This window comes from Hemiscyllium ocellatum, chromosome 44 (assembly GCF_020745735.1).
Source record: "Hemiscyllium ocellatum isolate sHemOce1 chromosome 44, sHemOce1.pat.X.cur, whole genome shotgun sequence".
Taxonomy (NCBI): Eukaryota; Metazoa; Chordata; class Chondrichthyes; order Orectolobiformes; family Hemiscylliidae; genus Hemiscyllium; species Hemiscyllium ocellatum.
Genome location: NC_083444.1, coordinates 5,215,400 through 5,232,985, shown reverse-complemented (window position 1 = coordinate 5,232,985; position 17,586 = coordinate 5,215,400). Strand labels below are relative to the sequence as shown.

The following is a 17,586-nucleotide window of genomic DNA, read 5'->3' as shown; positions in this document are numbered from 1 at the left end:
GGAGGGTTGTTTTTCAGACTGGAGTCATTTAACCAGTGGAGTGTCACAAGGATCGGTGCTGGGTCCACTACTTTTCATCTCTTATGTTCACATCCAAATCATTTGTATAAGAGGTACAGTTAGTAAGTTTGCAGATGACATCAAAATTGGAGGTGTAGTGGACAGCGAAGAGGGTTACCTCAGATTACAACAGGATCTGGACCGGATGGGCCAATGGGCTGAGAAGTGGCAGTTGGAGTTTAATTTAGATAAATGTGAGGTGCTGCATTTTGGGAAAGCAAATCTTAGCAGGACTGATACATTTAATGGTAAGGTCCTAGGGAGTGTTGCTGAACAAAGAGACCTTCAAGGTTCTTAGCTCCTTGAAAGTGGAGTCGCAGGTAGATAGGATAGTGAAGAAGGCGTTTGGTATGCTTTCCTTTATTGGTCAGAGTACTGAGTACAGGAGTTGGGAGGTCATATTGCGGCTGTACAGGACATTGGTTAGGCCACTGTTGGAATATTGCGTGCAATTCTGGTCTCCTTCCTATCGGAAAGTTGTTGTGAAACTTGAAGGGTTCAGAAAAGATTTACAAGGATGTTGCCAGGGTTGGTGGGTTTGAGCTACAAGAAGAGGCTGTACAGGCTGGGGCTGTTTTCCCTGGAGCGTCGGAGGCTGAGGGGTGACCTTAGAGATGTTTACAAAATTATGAGGGGCTTGGATAGGGTAAATAGGCAAAGTCTTTTCTCTGGGATCGGGGAGTCCAGAACTAGAGGGCATAGGTTTAAGGTGACAGGGGAAAGATATAAAAGAGACCTAAAGGGCAACTTTTTCACAGAGGGTGGTGCGTGTATGGAATGAGCTGCCAGAGGAAGTGGTGGAGGTTGTTACAATTGCAACATTTAAGAGGCATTTGGATGGGATTATGAATAGGAAGGGTTTGGAGGGATAGGGGCCGGGTACTGGCAGGTGAGACTAGATTGGGTTGGGATATCTGGTCAGCATAGACGGGTTGGACCGAAGGGTCTGTTTCCATGCTGTACATCTCTATGACTCTGTGACCTGGTCTGGCTTACATGTGACACAACAGTTGGATGTGATTGTCATTGGCTAGGCCCAGCATCTATTGCCCATCCCTAATTGTCCGGAGTGCCAGTCACTGAAGATGGAGATCATAGCGGGTCAGGCAGCATCCGTGGATAGAGAGCAAGCTAATGTTTCAAGTCTAGGTGACTCTTCATCAGTGTGGAGGGGGTAGCACTTGCACTTAGTGAGGGGTGTGGTGGTGGAGTGCCGGGGGAGGAAGGGTGCTGATTAGGGCAAATGAAGGACCTGGAATGTGAGAATGGCAGAAGAATGATGTGTCCAACTGCCAGACTGGGAAGGACAGACACAGTCCAACTGGAGTAGGGAAGGGAGCAGAGAGAGGGCATGTTGACAGAGAATGCAAGCAGTAAAGCTAAAATAAAAACGGAAGGAATGGGAGTGGGTTCACAACCTGAAGGTGTTGAACTTAGTATTGAGCCCAGACGGCTGTAATGTGCCACTGGCACAATGCTCCTTGTGGGAACTTTCTGTGTACAAATTAGAATGTAGAACATTCCAGCACAGTTAAGATCGTTCAGCCCTCTGTGATGCCGACCTGTGGAACCGATCTGAAGCCCATCTTCCGGGTGCTGGCAGGTGGGACCAGATTGGGTTGGGATATCTGGTTGGCATGGACGGGTTGGACCGAAGGGTCTGTTTCCGTGCTGTATATCTCTACGACTCTATGTGCCAACCCATTTAAATGCCCTTAAATTTGGCGACTCTACCAGTGTTGCAAGCAATGCATTCAACGCCGCTACGACTGTGTGAGTAAAGAACCTATCTCTGACACCTATCCTGTATCTATCACCCCTCAATTTAAAGCTATGTCCCCTTATGATGCCTCCAAAAAGTAACCCGCTCTGGGATAGTGAGCCTGTGAAAGGCCTAAAATGTGAAGAATTGTACATTCCCCTATGTTCCCCCTGTATCAGTGCAGCCATTTGGCGTGATTCCCAGACTTTTTGTTCAGTGTGTGCGTGGAACTGGCCTTTGGGATGCGTCCTTGTTTTTATTTGTCCAGCTGCTGGCAGGGATTCTGCTGATTCACTGCATAAACATCATCATCATTCCCCCTTGCTCCCCATACCTTGCTCCCCAATGGTCTGAAGACTGGGTTCAACAGTGGACCCTTTACCCCACTGCAGGGGGTCACAGTCTGAAAAAACAAAGTGAACCATCGTTCTCTTTGAATTCAAAAAAAAATGCCCCTGAAAAATCAGAACAGGAGGTGACCCGGCTCATTGTGTCCGTACTGGCCCTCTTGAAGAGCTTGCTAATAAATCACACTTCCCTCCCTGCTCTTTCTGCACTGCCGTGCAACTTTCTTCCCTACCCCATCCCCCCCCTTCCAAATGTTTCCTCAACTTCCCTTTTTGAAAGTTCCTCTTGAATCTGCTCTCTCTGAGGCAGTGCATTCCAGATCGCTTGCTGCGTCAGAAACCAATTCTCCTCGTTCCCCTCCCCCCTCCCCCCCTCCAATACCACCAGATCCTTTAGCTGGCATCTACAATCGATATCGCTCTCGGTATTGGCCCATTGTCAGTGGAATCTGATTCCCCTCCTTTATTCTGCCAGTGCCATTATCGTTAAGCATATTTCAACATTTCTAAAGAAAATAATCTTGACCACTCCAGTCTCTCCTCATCTCTTGGGACCTTTTCTCGTAAGTCTGTTCTGCAGCGTTTCCAAAGCCTTAATGAGTTGGATCCAGTCCTCCAACTGAGTCTGAAGCAGTGGTTCATAAAAACTCAGTTCTGGTCTCCTTGCAGTAGGAAAGATGTTGTGAAGGGAGCAGTGCTCTGAAAGCTAGTGCTTCCAATTAAACCTGTTGGACTATAACCTGGTGTCATGTGATTTTTAATGTTGTGAAACTTGAAAGGGTTCAGAAAAGATTTACAAGGATGTTGCCAAGATTGGAGGGTTTGAGCTACAGCGAGAGGTTGAGTAGACTGGGGTTGTTTTCCCTGGACCGTCAGAGGCTAATGGGTGACCTTATAGAGGTTTATAAAATCATGAGGGGCATGGACAGGGTGAATAGACAAGATCTTTCCCACAGGGTAGGGGAGTCCAAAGCTCATAGGGCATAGGTTTAAGATGAGAGGGGAAAGAATGTAAAATGAGGGGCAACTCTTTTCATGCAAAGGGTGGTACGTGTATGGAATGAGCTGCCAGAGGAAGTGCTGGAGGCTGGTACAATGACAGCATTTAATAGGCATTAGATGGGTATATGAATAGGAAGGGTTTGGAGGGATATGGGCCAAGTGCTGGCAAATGGGACTAGATGAGGTTAGGATATCTGGTCGGTATGGACTAGTTGGACCAAAGGGTCTGTTTCTGTGCTGTACGACTCTATAACTCTGCTCATGTTCACTCTATGGCTCAGCTCATGTTAACTTCCTTGTATTTTGCCTTCTGAGCTCAAGATTCTTTTATTTTTAAATAAGATTTTGACCCTTGATTGTTGAGTGATTTCAAACAACAGATTTGCAGCAGGTCTGAGATGGATAAATATTTGTTAAGCAAAGATCTTGTGGGGATATGGGCCAAAGGTAGGTCTGCTGATTTAGGCCACAGACCGGCAATGATCTCATTGAGTGATGGAGCAGGCTCGAGGGACTGAGTGGCTTACTTCTGTTATTATTTAATGGGTGGTGGTGGTGGTGACCCTAGCTGTTAATTTGTACCTTAACCAAGGTGGCATATTGATTAATGGCCCTTTTAAAAAATAACAACAGTGGAACAAAAAGTATATATTTTAGATTAATATAAAATTGCACTGGGGGAGATAATGTGTTGGAGGCCCTGTCATCATCATGGGGGCCTCTAGAGGGAGCACTCTCTAAGGACATCCAGGAGCTCTGGAGAGGAAAGTCTAGTAATTAGATTAGATTAGAGTAGATTAGATTACTTACAGTGTGGAAACAGGCCCTTCGGCCCAACAAGTCCACACCGACCCGCCGAAGCGCAACCCACCCAGACCCATTCCCCTACATTTACCCCTTCACCTAACACTACGGGCAATTTAGCCTGGCCAATTCACCTGACCCGCACATCTTTGGACTGTGGGAGGAAACCGGAGCACCCGGAGGAAACCCACGCAGACACTGGGAGAATGTGCAAACTCCACACAGACAGTCGCCTGAGTAATGGTTAATTAATGATCCCAGTTTTAAATCGAAAAGCCAATGAATCCAGATGACATCCCCTTTTAAAGGGTTACTGTGGCAAAAAATTGTGAAAGGAATCTGAGTAAATTTAAATTAAAATATATTTGTATGTGGGGAGATGATGCCTCTGTGGTGCCCACTGATCATAGATCGTGTGCTGGAAGGGTCCTCCTTCAGAATGCCCCAGGAGTGGATGTAACCATTGGAGAACAGACACCTCGAGTGATACTTTCCAACCAACCCACTCAGAGATGTTATGACATATCCTGTGGAGCAGGTGGGACTTGAACCTTGTCCTCTCAGCTCAGAGGTAAGGACAGTACCACTGCGCCACAAGAACTGAGGAGGTCTTTTGTATGTGCACTGGAGATTACACGATCAATTCCCTTCCATCAACGTCCTGTTGACATCGATCATGCGACTGGCCTCCCATGGACACTTGCAGCCACTGAATTCTGATTGGTCAATACTGACCCTGGTTTGGTTCTCCTGCTCAGGTCTCAACACCCAACTGATGGAGCTTCTGGAAACCCGGGATGAGCTGAAGACCAAGCAAGATGCCTTACTGGTCGAAATTGGAGACTTGACACACTGAGTGCAAATGAAGGTGAGTGCATGGGTCTGTTAAAGGGATTGGGTGACAATTGTACTAGTCTGAAATGGAATGGGTGACATTGTGCTAGTCTTAAAAGGGAATGGGTGACCATTGTGCTAGTCTGAAAGGGAATGGGTGACCATTGTGCTAGTCTTAAAAGAGATGGCTGACCATTGTGCTAGTCTGAAAGGGAATGGGTGACCATTGTGCTAGTCCGAAAGGGAATGGCTGACCAATGTACTAGTCTTAAAAGGGATGGGTGACCAATGTGCTAGTCTTAAAGGGGATGGGTGACCATTGTGCTAGTCTTAAAGGGGATGGGTGACCATTGTGCTAGTCTGAAAGGGAATGGCTGACCATTGTGCTAGTCTGAAAGGGAATGGCTGACCAGTGTGCTAGTCTTAAAGGGGATGGGTGACCATTGTGCTAGTCTTAAAGGGGATGGGTGACCATTGTGCTAGTCTGAAAGGGAATGGCTGACCAATGTGCTAGTCTTAAAGGGGATGGCTGACCAATGTGCTAGTTTTAAAGGGAATGGGTGACTACTCTGCTATGCAATCATCCCAAGCATGTAGCGAGTTCCAATGGCTGCCTGCACTACCTCCTTTCAGAAGGCTTCTCTCTTCCTGTATGCATGCCGTTCTGTTTTCTTGGCAGAGTTGATTAGCTTCCCTTCTCTGGACCACAAGGCTGCAGTCCAGGGGGAGAGCTCTGTCTGGAGCTGCATGTCAACAAGGCCTTCACTGAGCTGACACCTTCCAGCAGTCCAGAGGATTAAGCAGCAATCTGACACTCTTTGAACAGGCCTGAGGGAGCCCTGCATTGTCAGAGGTGCCTTCTTTTGGCTGCCATGTTAAGCTGAGGTCCCTAGTGCACTGCACACTGAAGGGGGCTGTAAATGGAGATATTGGAGTGGGGTGGGGGGGGTTATGGTTGTCATACAGAGAAAATTCCACACAGGGTCCTGAGGCCAATATTTACTTCTGAGTCAATGCCAGTGTAGGCAACTGATCTGGGTTTATGTAGAACATAGAACGGTACATCACAGGAACAGGCCCTTTGGCCCATCATGTCTGTGTCGACCACTTCCCTGCTCATGATTGATTTCCCTCTATTCTCTGCCTGTTCATGTGTCTGTCTAAATGCCTCCATTTCTGCTTTGACCACCTCCCCTGGCAGTGCATTTCATACAACTACCATCCTCTGTGTTGTGGTTCTGTTCGCCGAGCTGGGAGTTTTTGTTGCAAACGTTTCGTCCCCTTTCTAGGTGACATCCTCAGTGCTTGGGAGCCTCCTGTGAAGCGCTTCTGTGCTGATTCCTCCGGCATTTATAGTGGTTTGAATCTGCCGCTTCCGGTTGTCAGTTGCTGTCCGCTGCAGTGGTCGGTATATAGGGTCTAGGTCGATGTGTCTGTTGATAGAATTTGTGGATGAGTGCCATGCCTCTAGGAATTCCCTGGTTGTTCTCTGTTTGGCCTGCCCTATAATAGTAGTGTTGTCCCACTATTTTGCAACAAAAACTCCCAGCTCGGCGAACAGAACCACATCAACGAGCACCCAAGCTACAAATCTTCTCACAAACTTTGAATACCATCCTCTGTGTTTAAAAAAAACACTTGCCTCGCACAACTCCTTTGAAATGGCCCCCTCTCACCTTAAAGCCACATTCCTGAAGAAGGGCTTATGCCTGAAACATCGACTCTCCTGCTCCTTGGATGCTGCCTGACCTACTGTGTTTTTCCAGCGCCACACTTTTCGACCTCTCTCACCTTAAACCTGTGCCCCCGAATATTTGATATTTCCAAACTGGGGAAAGACTATCCCCTTCCTATCTGTACACCTCATAATTTTATATACTTCGATCAGCTCGCCCCTCAGCCCCACGCTTGCTGTGTGCCACACTTTCAGTTGACATTAAAAGTGCTGTGGTACACCCGGAGGTGATGAAAGGTGATAAAGCAGTGGAATTTCTTTGACTGCTCCTGTTGTTTGACAGCACCAGCCGTGTAGCTGGATCCAGTCTGAAGGAGACCTTGGGATACAGGTTCATCATTCCTTGAACGTGGAGTCACAGGTAGACAGGGCAGTGAAGAAGGTGTTTGGTACACTTGCCTTTATTGGTCAGAACATTGAGTACAGGGGTTGGGAGGTCGTGTTGTGGCTATACAGGACACTAATTGGCGACTTTTGGAAAACTGCGTGCAATTCTGGTCTCTCTGTTGGAGGAAGGATATTGTGCTTCTTGAAAGGGTTAAAAAAGATTTGCAAGGATGTTGCCAGGATTACAGGGTTTGAGCTTTAGGGAGAGGCTGAATAGGCTGGAGCTGTTTTCCCTGGAGCGTCACAGGCTGAAGGGTGACCTTATAGAGTGTTATAAAATCATGAGGGGCATGGATAGGGTGAATAGACAAGGAATTTTCCCCAGGGTAGGGGAGTCCAAAGCTAGAGGGCACAGGTTTAGGGCGAGAGTGGAAAGATATAAAAGGGGCCTAAGGGGCAACTTTTTCACACTGAGGTGGTGGTGCATGTGTGGAATGAGCTGCCAGAGGAAGTGGTGGAGGATGATACAATTACAGCATTTAAAAGGCATCTGGATGGGTGTATGAATAGGAAGCATTTAGAGGGATATGGGCCAAGTGCTGGAAAATGGGACTAAATTAATTAAGGTATCTGGTCAGCATGGACCAAAGGGTCTGTTTCCATGTTGTACATCTCTCTGATTCTGTGAGTCTGATTGATCTGTTTCCTCTCTCCCTCAGGTTCTGAATAATTCAACCAAAGAAAAACAGAAGTGAAGAGGTTTATACGATAGGGATTCCTTCCTTTCCTGTCTTTTATTTTTTCATTTGTTTGCGAATTTTGCACCAGTGGGAAATCTCCGATTCCGGGTTCCAGTCCAGGATTCGAATCCGGCTGAATTCCAAAGTCGGGAGGGTTGTATCTTTGGAGCTGCTCAGTTCGTGTCCAGGGGCCTGCAGGAAACACGAGACAAGGGGGAGGGCATTCGGCCTGACGAACCTGTCCTACCCCTCCCTCACCCCGCCGCTCAGTGAGATCTCGGGGCCCCATCTGTATCTTCGCTCCATCTGCCGCCATTGGATTTTGCCGACCATGGATCCACCTTTATCCAGCGATTAATTCCCTGGCCTGGCCCTCCCTCCCTCCTCAGTGCCATCGCTGGGGGAGTGCCGCACTGCTGAAGGTGCCATCTCGACTGAAATGATGTCTAACCTCTAAGCGACCGTGGAAGGACCGTGGAAGGTCCCACACTGGGGAGGGGTCTCCCAGATGTCCTCTGATCAATATTTATTCCTGAGCCAAGATCAGACCTACAAAAAAAAAGTGACATTTGTGGGATCTTGCTATGCGTAAAATGGATGCTGTGTTTTCTGCATTACAACAATGACTACACTTCAGAACTTACATTAATTGGCTGTGAAGCACTTTTTCTGTTTGGGATTTCTTTTTTATCAGGCGTCACGTAAATGCAAGTTCCGTCTTTCCTGTGGGAAAGGTGGGATGCCCTCTCATCCTGAGGTAAAATGAGTCCGTGTGCAGACCCTGGGTCTGAGAAGGTGGACTAAAATCTGTGGGCCAACAACAACCTGCATTTATGTGGTGCCCTGAACAGGGCGCGATCATTGGAAACATCGTCAGGAATAACTTAAGTCACATCAAGGAGGGACAAGACCCAGACATGTGTGTTACAGTGGGTCAGTTTGACAAGGTGTCTCTGAGACAGAGGGTTAGGGAGGGAATTTCAGATCTTAGGGTCCCCTAGGTTGCTGAGGGCCCAGAGTCGGAGAGATGGAAATCGGAGTAATACATATCAGGGCAGAATTAAAGGAGAGCTGAGATCTCAAATGACTGTGGGCCTGGAGCAGATTACAGAGACGGGGAGGAGGTGAGACGCAGGAAGCGTTTGGAAACAGCGGTGTGAGTTTTAAATGGTCCAAATTGGCCAGTGAACACAGGGGTTTGGGGTGAATCTACTCCTTTTATGTCTGTCTTAGACTTGCCTGCGAAACAGAGGTGAGATTGCACACCGGTTTTGAGAAGCCCCATGACCAGGCTACTTGATAAATGTAGCTGAAAATGTGTTGCTGGAAAAGCGCAGCAGGTCAGGCAGCATCCAAGGAACAGGAAATTCAACGTTTCGGGCATAAGCCCTTCATCAGGAATGAGGAAAGTGAGCCACGTTCTCAAACAGACTCACCACCAGAGCCACAGCCAGATCTCCTTCCTCAGCACCTGCCTACGGAACCGACTGATCCCGCACAGACTCCGGACTACGTTCCGACCAACAAAATTTGGACCCAACCAGGACAACCTGTACCTACAAGGAATCCGAAGCCTCCAGCAACAGACCTCCCTCCGGATCCTCCGCTCCACCCTTGCAGCCATGCGCAATTAAAGACACACTTTCCTCATTCCTGATGAAGGGCTTATGCCCGAAACGTTGAATTTCCTGCTCCTTGGATGCTGCCTGACCTGCTGCGCTTTTCCAGCAACACATTTTCAGCTCTGATCGCCAGCATCTGCAGACCTCACTTTCTCCTACTTGATAAATGTAGGCTTAACGTGCCCAGGACACTCATCGTTTTCTGGTTAGTGTGGAGGTGATGGTTACAGAATTGTTACAGTAATAACACCCATCGTGTCTGCACCAACTTGTGAAACCTGAAAGGGTTCAGAAAAGATTTACAAGGATGTTGCCAGGGTTGGAGGATTTGAGGTATAGGGAGAGGCTGAACAGGCTGGGGCTGTTTTCCCTGGAGCGCTGGAGGCTGAGGGGTGACCTTATCGAGGTTTATAAAATAATGAGGGGCGTGGATAGGATGAAGAGTTTAAGGTGAGAGGGAAAAGATTTAAAAGGGATCTAAGGGGCTACTTTTTCACACAGAGGGTGGTGCGCGTATGGAATGAGCTGCCAGAGGAAGTGGTGGAGGCTGGTACAATTACAGCATTCAAAAGGCATCTGGATGGGTAAATAAATAGGAAGGGTTTAGAGGGGTATGGGCCAAATGCTGCAAACTGGGACTAGATTAATTTAGGATATCTGGCCAGCATGGACGAGTTGAACTGAAGGGTCTGTTTCCGTGATGTACATCTCAGTGACTCTGAAATGCTGAGGAAGGGGGCAGATCTGAAATAAGACTGATATAAAAGCTGGAATAACTCCGTAACAGGTCTGAGATGATGCAGAATCCAAACTTTACGAGATAAAGTCACTCAATCTGAAACATTAACGTGGCTTCTCCATGACCTGGAGAGTATTTTCCAGCTTTTGTTCTGTCCATATTCTCCCCATTCCCTGTGCTGCTTTTCCCTTTATTCCTTTATAGCCCATCCCTAACTGCCACGGAATGACTTCCTGGGCCATTGCAGAGGGCACTTGAGAGTCAGGCACATCAGAATTAGGAGCAAGGGGTAGGCCATTCAGCCCCTTGTACCTGCTCCCCCCTTTCAATACGGTCACCTCAGCCTCCACTCGCCTTCCTGCCTGTTCCCCATAACCCGTTACTAATTAAATTCTATCTCACCCTTAACTTTACTCCATGTCCTGGTGCCCATTGCTCTCTGGGAGAAAGAATTCCGAATGATGACGACTTTGAGAGAAAAGGATTCTCCTCATCACCTTAAAAAGGGGGCCCTATGTTTTGAAACTGTGCCCCTCCACTCCAATTCTAGATCGCTGCGCAAGGGGAGAAAGCATCTCTGCGTCTCCCCGGTCAATCCCCCTCGAAATATTGGGGCCTCTCATTCTTCTAAACCCCAAAATGAGTACACATCCAAACCTACTCAGTCTCTCCTCCATCAGGCAATCCTGGTTTTGCGGGAATCACTCGAGTGAACCATCTCCAAGCTGCTTTCAATGACCGACAGGGACGGGAGAAGAAGTAGGCCATTCTGCCCCTTGAGTTGTGTTGAGGTTGTACAGGACATCAGTGAGGCCTCTTCTGGAGTACAGTGTGCAGTTCTGGTGACCCTATGATGGGAAGGATGTTATAAAGCTGGAGGAGGCTCAGAAGAGATTTACCAGGGTGTTGCTGAGAATGGAGGCTTTGAGTTCTAAGGAAAGGCTGGGGCTTTGTACATTGTAGGAGGCTGAGGGGTGACCTTATAGAGGTTTATAAAATCATGAGGGGTACAGATAAGGTGTCTTTTCCCTAGAGTGGAGGGGGGATTTCAAGACTAGGAGGCATATTTTTAAAGTGAGGTGAAGGAGATTTTAAAAAGACATGAGGGGCAACATTTTCCTACACCGAGTGGTTCGCGTGTGGAATGAACTTCCTGAGGAAGTGATGGATGTGGGTACAGTTACAACATTTAAAGGGCATTTAGATATGTTTGGAGGGATATGGGCCAGGAGCAGGCAGGTGGGACTAGTTTAGTTTGGGATTATGGTCGGCACGGACTGGTTGGGTGAAGGGTCTGTTTCCGTGCTGTAGGAGTTTGAGTCCGCTCTGCCATTCAGTGAGATCACGGCTTATCTGATCATCCTCGACTCCCATTTTCTCGACTTATCGCTGTCACCCCTGATTCCCTTGCTGATTAAAAATCTCAGCCTTGAAAATACTCAATGAGCCAGAGTTCGGGGTAGTGGAGGCCTGTCTTTCTACAAGCAAGGAAGTATAAGAAAGTGTACAATCTTCATGATGTGGTTTGATCAATGACACCCCCAACTGTAATGAACTTCCCTACTTTTACACGTCTAACACCCTCATCCCTTCCTCAACCCTTAGGCCAACATTCAGTGTTTAATAGGTTCTATTATAAAGGTTAATAGGTTCTATTAGGTCGGTTGGGATTGATAAAGGCCGGTTGGGGGAGGATGAAATACTCTGCGGATTTGTGTTTCAGGAGTTTCAACAGCCCCCCTCCCCACTCCCGTCCCTTCCGTCCCACACCTTGTTCTGGTCCCAACAGACTTCCGTTCCCCTCGCTGTGCCTCCCACATGGTTCCAGACAAGGCCTGCAGCTCTGAGCCTATTTGTGAAGGCCGTATTATTTAGGCTGCTTGTAACACAGGCCTAGCTGTGACAATGAGGGCCACAGCTCAGTCAGTATTCCCATATTAATCATTTTTTTTTTGTATATATATATTTAGATATATATTTTTTTAAGTTGCTGTTTTCCACATGTTAACTGTTACCACCACGTTGTTGAAAAGAGGGAGCAAATAAAATGTTCGGGGAGGCAATAAATATTCAGAAAAGTGCTTCGAAGGTTGCCGTTTTCTTTTCTCGGTGCACAGGCCGTGTCTGAGGGAGGCGAACGTGCGGCATAAGGACACGAGAACTAGGAGCAGGAGTAGGCCGTCTGCCGGCCCCCCCCCCCCCTCCCCCTTCAGCCTGCTCCGCCATTCAATAAGATCGTGGCTGATCCTTCCATGGACTGACCTGCCCGCTCACCCTAACCCTTAATTCCTTTACAATTCTTTACCTTAAAAACATTCAGTGACATAGCCTCAACTGCTTCCCTGGGCAGGGAATTCCACAGATTTACAACCCTCTGGGTGAAGAAGTTCCTCCTCAACTCAATCCTAAATCTCCTCCCCCTTATTTTGAGACAATGCCTCCTAGTTCTAGTTTCACCTGCCAGTGGAAACAACCTCCCTGCTTCTATCCTATCTATTCCCTTCATAATTTTGTACGTTTCTATAAGACTCCCCCCTCACCCCCCCACTCTTCTAAATCATAACGAGTGCAGTCTTCGTCTACTCAATACATTCTACGAGTGAGAATTCCCACCAGTTCTTAGGGGGAAGTGGGCAGCTGGTTGGCTGCCTTTCTGCTGGAACATGGGCCCCGGATCTGAAGGCTCCATCCTCCTCGCCCAGAATTCGTGGCCCACTGGAGAAGGCTGTGGTTACGGCCTAGACAAGACACCAGCCTACTCCATGGGCCCTTGAGGAAGATAAGCCTCGCTTTTGGGAGGTGCGAGGGGCTTGTTGGGTTTGCTCTTGGCGAGTGACCCCCCCCACCCCCATCACTCCAGCTCCAGAACACCCCCACTCCCACCCCGAGTCAAGTCCAGATTAGTGTGGGCCCAGGAGCCCTCACTCCCAGCCCAAGCTGCCCACCTGGGTCACCTGGTCGGTTAGGCCCATTTTCTCTCGTGGAATCGTAGAAAATAGGAGCAGGAGTAGGCCATTTGGCCCTTCAAACCTGCTCCACCATTCAACATGATGATGGCTGATCATCCAACTCAGCCCCCTTTCCCAGCCTTTAGCCCTAAGAACTATATCTTAACTCCTTCTTAGCCTCCACCACTTGCAGTGGCATAGAATCCCACAGGCTCCCTACTCTTTGGGTGAAGACATTTCTCCTCAACTCAGTCCTAAATGGCCAACCCTGTGCCATTAAGGCTGTGAACACCCCCCATCTCGGTTCGGGACTTGCCTGATCGGTGGGAACATCCTTCCTGTGTTGACCCTGGGTCGTCCTGTTAGGATTTCATTGGTTTCTATGTGATCACACCTCAGTCTTCTCAACTCCAGAGAATGTAGTCCCAACCAATTTCAGGTCTCTCTTCGTACATCAGTCCTGTCAGCCTGGAAATGATGGGGGTCACATGAGATGAGGGACACAATTGGCTATTCATTGACCATGAAGAGCATTTAGCAGCGGACACTGAGCTTACGTCTTCCCATTCAGGAATTATCTCGGGCAACGTTGGACAGTATTCCATCCTGTCACCATCCTGCCAAATTCACTTCCTGCTTACCTTTCCATCTCTATCTCGGGCGACCGACTCAACACAGACATCTATTATAAACCGACTGAGTCCCACAGCTACCTGGACTACACCTCCTCCCACCCTGTCCCCTGCAAAAACTCCATCCCATATTCCCAATTCCTTCGTCTCCACCGCATCTGCTCCCAGGAGGACCAGTTCCAACACCGTACAGCCCAGATGGCCTCCTTCTTCAAGGACCGCAGATTCCCCCCCAGACGTGATCGACGATGCCCTCCACCGCATCTCCTCCACTTCCCGCTCCTCCGCCCTTGAGCCCCGCTCCTCCAACCGCCACCAAGACAGAACCCCACTGGTTCTCACCTACCACCCCACCAACCTCCGCATACAACGTATCATCCGCCGTCATTTCCGCCACCTCCAAACGGACCCCACCACCAAGGATATATTTCCCTCCCCTTCCCTATCAGCGTTCCGCAAGGACCACTCCCTTCGTGACTCCCTCGTCAGATCCACACCCCCCACCAACCCAACCTCCACCCCCGGCACCTTCCCCTGCAACCGCAGGAAATGTAAAACTTGCGCCCACACCTCCACACTCACTTCCCTCCAAGGCCCCAAGGGATCCTTCCATATCCGCCACAAGTTCACCTGTACCTCCACACACATCATCTATTGCATCCGCTGCACCCGATGTGGCCTCCTCTATATTGGTGAGACAGGCCACTTACTTGCGGAACGCTTCAGAGAACACCTCAGGGACGCCCGGACCAACCAACCCAACCACCCCGTGGCTCAACACTTTAACTCTCCCTCCCACTCCACCGAGGACATGCAGGTCCTTGGACTCCTCCACCGGCAGAACATAACAACACGACGGCTGGAGGAGGAGCGCCTCATCTTCCGCCTGGGAACCCTCCAACCACAAGGTATGAATTCAGATTTCTCCAGTTTCCTCATTTCCCCTCCCCCCACCTTGTCTCAGTCGGTTCCCTCAACTCAGCACCGCCCTCCTAACCTGCAATCCTCTTCCTGACCTCTCCGCCCCCACCCCACTCCGGCCTATCACCCTCACCTTTACCTCCTTCCACCTATCCCACCTCCATCGCCCCTCCCCCAAGTCCCTCCTCCCTACCTTTTATCTCAGCCTGCTTGGCTACTCTCTCTCATTCCTGATGAAGGGCTTATGCTCGAAACGTCGAATTCTCTATTCCTGAGATGCTGCCTGGCCTGCTGTGCTTTGATCAGCAACACATTTTCAGCTGTGATCTCTAGCATCTGCAGACCTCATTTTTTACTCCAGGAATGTTGAAACCTACCTTCCTATTTTTCTCTCTCTCTCTCTCTGTGTCTCTCTCTCTCTCTGTTGGTCACCACTGAGTCTGGGCTTCAAGTCATTCCATAAAAATGAGTACAAAATCCAGGCCGAGCCTGCCTGGTGCAGTAGTGAGGGAGTGCCACACTGCTGGAGGTGCAGCTTTTCAGATGAGAACTTGAACCTAGGCTCTTGCCCTCACTCAAGATGGTGTAAAAGTTCAAAGGAGCCCGGTAAATTTCTACAGTGCATCTTATAGATGGTACACACTGATGCTACTGAGTATTGATGGTGGGAGGAGTGGTGCTAAAGGTGGTTACTTTCAAAAACACTCCTTTAATCTCAAAGCTGGAGGAGAGGCAATGTGAATATGACAGCACGGTGGCTCAGTGGTTATACTGCAGCCTCACAGCACCAGGGTCCCAGGTTCAATTCCAGCTTTGGGTGACTGTGTGGGTTTCCTCTGGGTGCTCTGGCTTCCTCCTACAGTCCAAGGCTGTGCAGGTTAGGGTGGTTGTGGTTCTGCTCGCCGAGCTGGGAGTTTTTGCTGCAAACGTTTCGTTCCCTGGCTAGGGAACATCATCAGTGCTGTTGGAGCCTCGTGTGAAGCGCTGCTTTGATGTTTCTTCCGGTATTTATATTGGTTGGTTCTTGCCGCTTCCGGGTGTCAATTTCAGCTGCAGTGATTTGTATGTGGGGTCCAGGTCGATGTGTCTGTTGATGGATGTTCTTGCCGTTTCCAGGTGTCAGTTTCAGCTGTCAGGTTAGGGTGGGTTGGCCGTGCTAAATTGTCCCATAGTGCCCAGGGATGGGCAGGTTAGGGTGGATTGGCCATGGGAAATTGTCCCATAGTGCCCAGGGATGTGCAGGTTAGGGTGGATTGGCCGTGCTAAATTGTCCCATAGTGCCCAGGGATGTGCAGGTTAGGGTGGATTGGCCGTGCTAAATTGTCCCATCGTGCCCAGGGATGTGCAGGTTAGGGTGGATTGGCCGTGCTAACTTGTCCCATAGTGTCCAGGGATGTGCAGGTTAGGGTGGATTGGCCGTGCTAAATTGTCCCGTAGTGCCCAGGGATGTACAGGTTAGGGTGGATTGGCCATGGGAAATTGTCCCATAGTGCCCAGGGATGTACAGGTTAGGGTGGATTGGCCATGCTAAATTGTCCCATAGTGTCCAGGGATGTGCAGGTTAGGGTGGATTGGCCGTGCTAAATTGTCCCATAGTGCCCAGGGATGTGCAGGTTAGGGTGGATTGGCCGTGCTAAATTATCCCATAGTGCCCAGGGATGTGCAGGTTAGGGTGGATTGGCCGTGCTAAATTGTCCCATAGTGCCCAGGGATGTGCAGGTTAGGGTGGATTGGCCGTGCTAAATTGTCCCATCGTGCCCGGGGGTGTGGGATATGTGGATGAGTATATGCTGAAATGCAGGGTTACAGGGCTGGAGAAGGGACATGGGTCTCAGTCGGATGCTCTTTGGAGGGTCAGTGCAGACTCAATGGGCCAAATGACCTCCTTCCACATTGTCGGGATTCTATAAATTACTACAGTCCTCAGAGAACTGTTCAGCTGCATTTATATAGCACCACCTCAGGCAATTGACAGAAGCGGCCATCGGTGTCACAGATCACTGACAGCTCAGTTTAAAGACATTTTTAAGGAGAGTCTTGAAGCAGGAGAGAGGCGAGAGGCTGGAACTGGAGGAGATTGCAGAGATCTTGGAGGTAGCAGGTGCTGGAGGAGGTTACCGAGACGGAGAAAGGGGTTGGGGAAAGTGTTTAATGTGAGTGAGGACATGGGGCAGCGTTGGATGATCTGAATTTCAGATATTGGACAGTAGTGCATTGGACTAGAAGAATCTGGAGCACGGATGAGGGTTTCCGTAGTCGAAGAGCAGGAAGAGGGATAGGAGTGGGAGGTGGAGCAAGTGACTTGCACTCAATGACCCTTTCATGCTTTTAACATGCTCTTTAATGTGCTCACTGGAGCCCAGCTATTTCTGGCCCTGCCTTGGATAGAATAATTGACTGATATTGTTCTTCTTAACTGTTGACAGATGCTCCCTAATGGCTTCAGTTAACAGTGACACACTCCCTGTAATCTGTCCTCCACTCAATAATTATCTCTGGAGCAAACGCACCCTCGTCCTTTTTTCCGCTCCTGAACAAACAGTTCGGAATCAAAATGTGTTGAGCAAGCAACCAAAGGCCAGCTGTTTTCACCATCAAGTCTGTTAGCTCTTCTCTGCCTGTTACAAGTGGTGTTTTACTGAAAGCTGATCAGTGCAGGTTGTAGCTGCAAATGTGTTGCTGGTCAAAGCACAGCAGGCCAGGCAGCATCTCAGGAATAGAGAATTCGACGTTTCGAGCACAAGCCCCTCATTCCTGATGAAGGGCTTGTGCTCGAAACGTCGAATTCTCTATTCCTGAGATGCTGCCTGGCCTGCTGTGCTTTGACCAGCAACACATTTGCAGCTGTGATCTCCAGCATCTGCAGACCTCATTTTTTACAGTGCAGGTTGTAGTCAGGTCCATATTGCAATACAGAATCCAGACCACTTCCCCACTCCTGTCCCCAGCCAGTGTTTACCAGACATCAATCGCAGTATAAATGTCAATCTGGCATATAGGGTGGTGATTAGAGTGGTGCTGGAAAAGCACAGCAGTTCAGGCAGCATCCGAGGAGCGGGAAAATTGACGTTTCGGGCAAAAGCCCTTGATCAGGAATAGAGGCAGGAAGCCCT

The 17,586-nt window shown here is 49.0% G+C and overlaps 1 protein-coding gene across 1 annotated transcript in view; it reads left to right on the top strand.

Moving 5' to 3' along the window:
- Positions 1 to 8,912, top strand: part of LOC132835245 (schwannomin-interacting protein 1-like) — a 28,093-nt gene extending 19,181 nt beyond the window's left edge. The window contains exons 7-8 of the mRNA XM_060854627.1: positions 4,734 to 4,843; positions 7,591 to 8,912. Coding sequence (XP_060710610.1) covers positions 4,734 to 4,831 — 98 coding nt within the window. The 3' untranslated portion in view covers positions 4,832 to 4,843; positions 7,591 to 8,912. The remainder of the gene's footprint in view (positions 1 to 4,733; positions 4,844 to 7,590) is intronic.
- The last annotated feature ends 8,674 nt before the right edge of the window (positions 8,913 to 17,586 follow it).